Source organism: Anastrepha ludens, chromosome 2, assembly GCF_028408465.1.
Source record: "Anastrepha ludens isolate Willacy chromosome 2, idAnaLude1.1, whole genome shotgun sequence".
Classification (NCBI taxonomy): Eukaryota; Metazoa; Arthropoda; class Insecta; order Diptera; family Tephritidae; genus Anastrepha; species Anastrepha ludens.
This window is the reverse complement of record NC_071498.1, coordinates 162540417-162546483: the sequence shown is the minus strand read 5'-3', so window position 1 is coordinate 162546483 and position 6067 is coordinate 162540417. Positions and strand designations below refer to the sequence as shown.

The following is a 6067-nucleotide window of genomic DNA, read 5'->3' as shown; positions in this document are numbered from 1 at the left end:
ATGCCCGTGAGCATTCTAAGTTTATCCTTGAGGAGGGTTATGCGTTTTTTAAACTTCTTTTGGTTGTACCCTCCCAGTAGGGATTTCGCCTGGCGTAGCCCCATAGTTTGGTGCCAGCAAACCTCCTTTGCCCTAGCCCTTCACTCCTAAGCTTCTCCTTGATGGTGGGTTGCCCCACAGCAAGGATGGGATCGAGTCCTATTAAAGGCAAGGCCGCAGAACTGATCCACGATGTGATGCTGGCCAAACCTTCTGTCTATTCTCCACTGCGATCATTGCCAATCACGAAGTCTTATTACGTCTTCAATGTATTATACTATTACATTTATTACACACAAATACCGTTACAGGGATTTTTGTTAAATGCTAGCGCGTGTTCTCATCTAAACGCTTATAAAACTACTGTAATTCCCGACTCCAAATATGCTTGTTGTCTGTTTGAGTAGCTCGCCTCTCTTACCGCCATATTTAGCTGGAAAACTCGTCTTCAAAGAAGTCAATAACGTATCGAATTTGTAGAAACGTGGAGGCCAGTGACAGGTACATGCCAATTTACATTTCTTGCAGCGCTCTTTCGAAATTATCTGATCTGTCTCACGATCTGGTTTAAGCTGTGTGAATACCAGCGGTGTATTGAGCTGCTTTTCGGTCCAGTAGCACGAGCAAGGTGGGCAGCAATGACAAGGTTTGATTTGAACTACTTTAGTCGGTTTCGGTGGAGGTGCTGCTTTGCACTTGTACAACGGATAATGTGGCACACCGCCGAAGAGTTCGGTCTGATCTCGTTCGAGTGCCAACCAACGTTCCAGCCGATGCCAGTGCGATTGTGGTTGGCGTTTTGCGCGCAAGAGTTGCATTCGACGCCACAAATCAGCACGTGGCACATTGCGGTTTTTACCTCCGCTTTTCACCTGAAACATTTTATACAATTCGTAATAGTATTCCGGAGGCAATGAAATGCTGCGCATATATTTTGTCATTTCGTAGAAGAATAGTTGACGAATGCCATAGGCGATACGTTTGATGTCTTCGAAATTCTTAATATTCATGGCGCTAAGCGACTGCGCGTCCAGCAACAATAGTTTCCGACCTGTTATGAAATTAGCGCGAAATGTATTCTGAAAATGCAACGCCGAAAGTGAACGCAGTTAAACAAAAAGGTGTCAGTGCATTGTTATTTAGTGGCTCACCATATATTGAGGGTAACCGTATTTTCGTATCCACTGGCAAACGTCCACATTCGTCCACTCGTAGACTGTCGGTGAGGGTAAGGCGTCCACAACTTTAATGCACAAAGTGAGTAGGGGATCAGGTGATACTTTGAAGTCTAAGGGCACCGAGTAATGGTCGAAATCTTCAGTTTGCTTAAACGATTTCTCCAATCGAAATTTATAGTGGCTCAATGGTGAATCCTTGACGACTTGAACCTTTTTGAGCTGAACGAATTTTACATCTGCTTCTGAGAAATATGTACGCATGTCGAAATAGTTTTAATCTGCTTTCCAAATAATAAATGCTGTGTAAAATAATAAAAGCAAAATAATAAAGGTAAAATAATAAATACAAAATAATAAAGGTAAAATAATAAATGTAAAATAATGAACGAAAAATATTTTTTATGATTTTGTGTTTTGACATTTGAAAACATTCGAACGCCTATGTGACTATTAAAATTTATTTGGGTTTTACAAAAGGCGAATCTATAACAGGTGGTATCCAAGAATGATAGAAAGATGATTGCGCCCATCAGGGAGCTCGTGACGTCAGGTTTTTCCGAGTTGTGCAGTATTGCCAAGCATTTGCTCTTGGGTAAGGCTTTCTCAAGTGGGCCACAAAATTACCAAAGTGAATATTTTGCGCTGAAATTCAGCCGAGACTGAGTTCTATCATCCAGTATCACACTCAGAAAATTTTGTTGTAAAATTTTGAATAATTTTGTTTTTATTAACTATCGAAGTTTTTTGCAGCGCTTCAATAATTATCACTTTTCTCGTAAAGTAAGTATCCGATTACAACGATTTTTCAACTGCAGACTGATAAAGGATGATATTTTCCAAAAACGTTATCTTTGTTCCGAAACTTGATATTTTGTTGTTGTAAATAATTTATTTTTAATAAACAATTAAAAATTTAACTAATTTCTGCGCCTCTGGGATGAAAATTGTTTAAGGATATTAACGTAATAAACATCTGTGCCTTCATGTATGGAAAAAAATGCGTACAATTCGAAAAGGGTTAATTACAATTAATTTTTTTGTGCCAGAATGCGCGCTTCGACCTACGCGGACGCGCACGAACACACACACAGCGACTCGCGGGCGGCTTCCGAAAAACCGTGTTTCGGACACGTCTCAACGCGATATGCTTCCGTAAGATCAGTTTTGCCGACTTTTCCATTACTGGTGTTTACTTGTTTTTAAAGATTGGCCATATAAATAATTTACGTATAACAGAATTTGCGCTTTGAAGAGCTTCCCACCAAGCCAGGCTTCAAAATTAGCAAAACCACTACGTTGAGCATCCAAAGCAAGACTTGTGGTTTGAGTCCTCATTTTTCGGCGAACACAGATTTGCAAGTTATTTTCCTGTAGTTCTATACTGGGCTTTTTTACCCGATTTTCAATGTGTAGCTTCCAATGCAGTTTAGAGTAAAGTATCACTTCAAGATACCCAACTTTCGATGATGGGGGAAGAACGTGGTTGTTTAATTTGGGAAGTCCAAGGTGTGGAGGTTTAAATTTTCTGGTAAATAGCATCAGCTTCGTTTTGTCATAGGTGCCTCAGAGGCCGCAAGTGTCAGCCCAGCGACTGAGTACAGCCAGTGAGTGACATTTTCAAAATCTCAACCATAACTGAGGGAAACGGTCGCGATAGCATTAGGATCAAGCCCTCGGCGTATGCATATACGCCATAACCTCAACCTTATGTAACGTTTTCAGAACTTCGTCAATAGCAACTAGCCAAAGTAGGGGCAATAGAACACCACCCTGCGGATATTATAATCAATCAATCATTCAAGCACCTTTAGAATAAATGAGTCTATAAGACTTACAGGCCTAAATTCCTTGGCCGAGTCGTGACCATTTCTACCTGCCTTGGATATGAAAATAACCCTCGTTTTCTTCCAGTTGGCGGGGACGTGATTAAAAGTAATACACGCCATGTAGATTTCTTTCAGGACAGGAACCTCCAAGAAACTTGTTTTCTGAAGCATCACAAGCAAGATATAGTCAGAACCAGGAGATTTAAAGGGGGAAAACTACTCATTGCGAACGTAATTCTGTCAACTGACAGGATAGATTTCAGCGAAACATCGAGCATAATCCGAGCGTACCGAGCCGGCATGGTCTGTGTATGAGAAAATCGCTTCCGAGACATCAACGCACCTACTGCTCGATTGCGATGCCAATTCGGGAAGAAGAGGAAACCATCGAGATCTGGTATGACGGAAAGAAATGCACTACGTTCAAATCAGCCTCGAGGGCACAATAATCTTTATGCTCGAAATGCGTAGCTCCCTTTCGTATCTACAATATTATTTTGCGCCACCTTGTATGTCCATACACTTGTGTTTCTACAAAAATCTAGTTTTATTTATGACACATTGAGTCATACATTTCATTTCAATACTTCACTCAATTACACTTTTTCAAACACTCACATGTGATAGGAAACCTCGCAAACTCATTACGGTTTTAAATAACGATTTACATTTCCATAGGAGCGGTTTTTAGCAGTCCGTCTGAAGCTCAAGCATTTCAATCAATACAACTTTCCTTCGGTACTCGGTCAAGTTTTTATTTTCGAATACGCTAAAACTAACTCTTACACCAAATTATTGTTAATATGAAGAAAACTTCCTTCGACACACGTGGCATATTTCATTTGTCGGATGAAAAATTTGTGAAAACCAAGCTTAAGAAACAACGAAAAATCCATCCACTGGATACCTACAAGTTCTGCATTCCTTCAGTATTTCCGCAACCAGTTGGTTTCGAAAAGAAGAGTGTGCCCATTGTGTTTCAAGTGACACCCGAAACGCTACTCAATTTAGCTGCGAGAGTAGTGGATGCATTGCCTTTGCCGAATGTTTACGAATGGACCAATGCGGATGTCTGCAAGTGGATACGTCAATATGGATATCCACAATATCAGGTGAGCTATGCTACTCAAATACCAAATATTTGCACGCACATCACTTCTAAATACTTGCAGAATACCTTCCGTGTAAACCTGATTACTGGCCGTAAATTGCTGTTGGTGGATGCACAAGCACTCACAGCGATGAATATAAAAGAGTTCAATGAAGTCAAGCACATCGCCTACGGTATTCGTCAGCTATTCTTCTATGAGATGACGAAATATATGCGAAGCATTTCTTTGCCTCCTGAATATTATTATGAACTCTTTAAATTGTTTAAGGTATCGATCAGACCGAGTTATGAGGCTGTCCGACGCTCTGATCTCTGGCGCCAACTTCAATTGGTGCGAGAGAGAAGTAAGCCCACTTCTCACTGGGATTTGCTTGAACGTTGGTTGTCACGTCAACACGATGCCGTTGAATTGATAGGTGGTGCGCCTCGCTACAAGCTGTATCGCTGCAAGACAGGAAAGACACTACCTCCTGCTAGTCCTAAACCAAGTGTGACGTGCACTTGCGAGCTGCCTTGTTGCTGTCATTCTACAGATGCGCATCCTCAGAAACCGACAATACTGCAATCATTGACGCGAGATCGCAAGTCAGTTACAATTACGGAAAGTGTTCGAGGTGCGAAATGTTTGCCGCCGCCCTGCACATGCAACTGGCCGTACAACTTTTACAAACTCAATGAAGTTCTGAGCTGCTTGAAGCATACGTTCCCGTATAGATATGGCGAACCACGATTTTTCTCTGGAAGCATGAGCATGCATACCACCACTTCTACATTTCCTAGGGTCTCTGAAGTTCTCCTGACATTTTCCAAACCTGCACCTAACTTGCTGCAGAAACAGAAGGGATTTAAAAGTACTTGATAAATAAAGGGCTCTGATTGTTTTTTATTTTTTATTTTTTTTTGTTAAATAAAGTCATAAAGCTTTCGGCGACAACATTATGAGACCGGAATTCATAGAAAAAAATAAACTCAACTCAAACAGCTGGCAAAAATTCGTGCACACGCAGATTCTATTATAAATACCAGATTCTGTCAGCAAATCATCAGGACCAGACATTTATTTACCAACGTCCAAAGTTCGTAACTGCGCGAATGTTTTTGCTTTCAACGGCCGATTTGAAGTTTTCAACTTAAACAGGATCAGAGGAGCTAAGAACTACTATTGTCTCGTCCAAGAGCCGTTAAATGCGTCTACAGCAAAGCTACTAACATAACTAACATTGCGAAAAGAGAGAACAAGCAAATGATTTTAGAATCGACCATCCTTAGACCTCTGTGAGGTGAAGCTATTCAACTAATTGCAACAATTTTATCGCAAATGTTATTGTACTATAACAAAAAAAGAACATTTCACATATATTACATATACACATTACATACATACATATATGTATATCAATATAGAAAATCCAATAAGGGGATTACAACTATATTTTACTACTCCTTACAATAAAATATATTTGCGTACTAATAAATATACAAATACATAATAAATATAAGGTAACACATAAAATATTTATCATTAAGTTAAGTTTTCATTTAAAGTTCCTTGATTGTATTTGCTCATTCCTTCTTGAAAGGATGCTACGCTGTTTCGCTTGAAAATACGTTTTCCCGTTTATTGCATGTGAGCTCTGAGGTCCTAGAGCCACTTGTGGTTATCATTTTCATTGTTGATATTTATAAATTCATGTTTTTTACGCTCAAAATTTCGAATGTATGCAGATGACCTTAACGAATATAGACGAGGGTTGCCTGTCATAGTTCGAGCCCAATATTGCTTAATTGTTTTTCAAAATACCAATTTTCAGAACAAATTTACAAATCATTTATGCAACTCAGAAGTGGATACCTTCATAACGAGCTATTTAACCATTTCGAGCTGGCGTTCAGCCTATTAAATAAAAATAATT

The 6067-nt window shown here is 39.7% G+C and overlaps 2 protein-coding genes across 2 annotated transcripts; one reads left to right on the top strand and one right to left on the bottom strand.

Moving 5' to 3' along the window:
- Positions 1-304: 304 nt before the first annotated feature.
- On the bottom strand, positions 305-1576 carry LOC128860291 (uncharacterized). The gene is made up of 2 exons (XM_054097726.1): positions 1191-1576; positions 305-1118 (listed from the first exon to the last, which is right to left on the bottom strand). Exons 1-2 carry the CDS (start codon positions 1476-1478, stop codon positions 384-386), a joined length of 1023 nt encoding a protein of 340 aa, XP_053953701.1. The 5' UTR covers positions 1479-1576; the 3' UTR covers positions 305-383.
- A 2064-nt stretch (positions 1577-3640) lies between these two features.
- On the top strand, positions 3641-5633 carry LOC128860285 (uncharacterized). The gene is made up of 3 exons (XM_054097713.1): positions 3641-4155; positions 4216-5005; positions 5068-5633. Exons 1-3 carry the CDS (start codon positions 3847-3849, stop codon positions 5094-5096), a joined length of 1128 nt encoding a protein of 375 aa, XP_053953688.1. The 5' UTR covers positions 3641-3846; the 3' UTR covers positions 5097-5633.
- Positions 5634-6067: the final 434 nt, after the last annotated feature.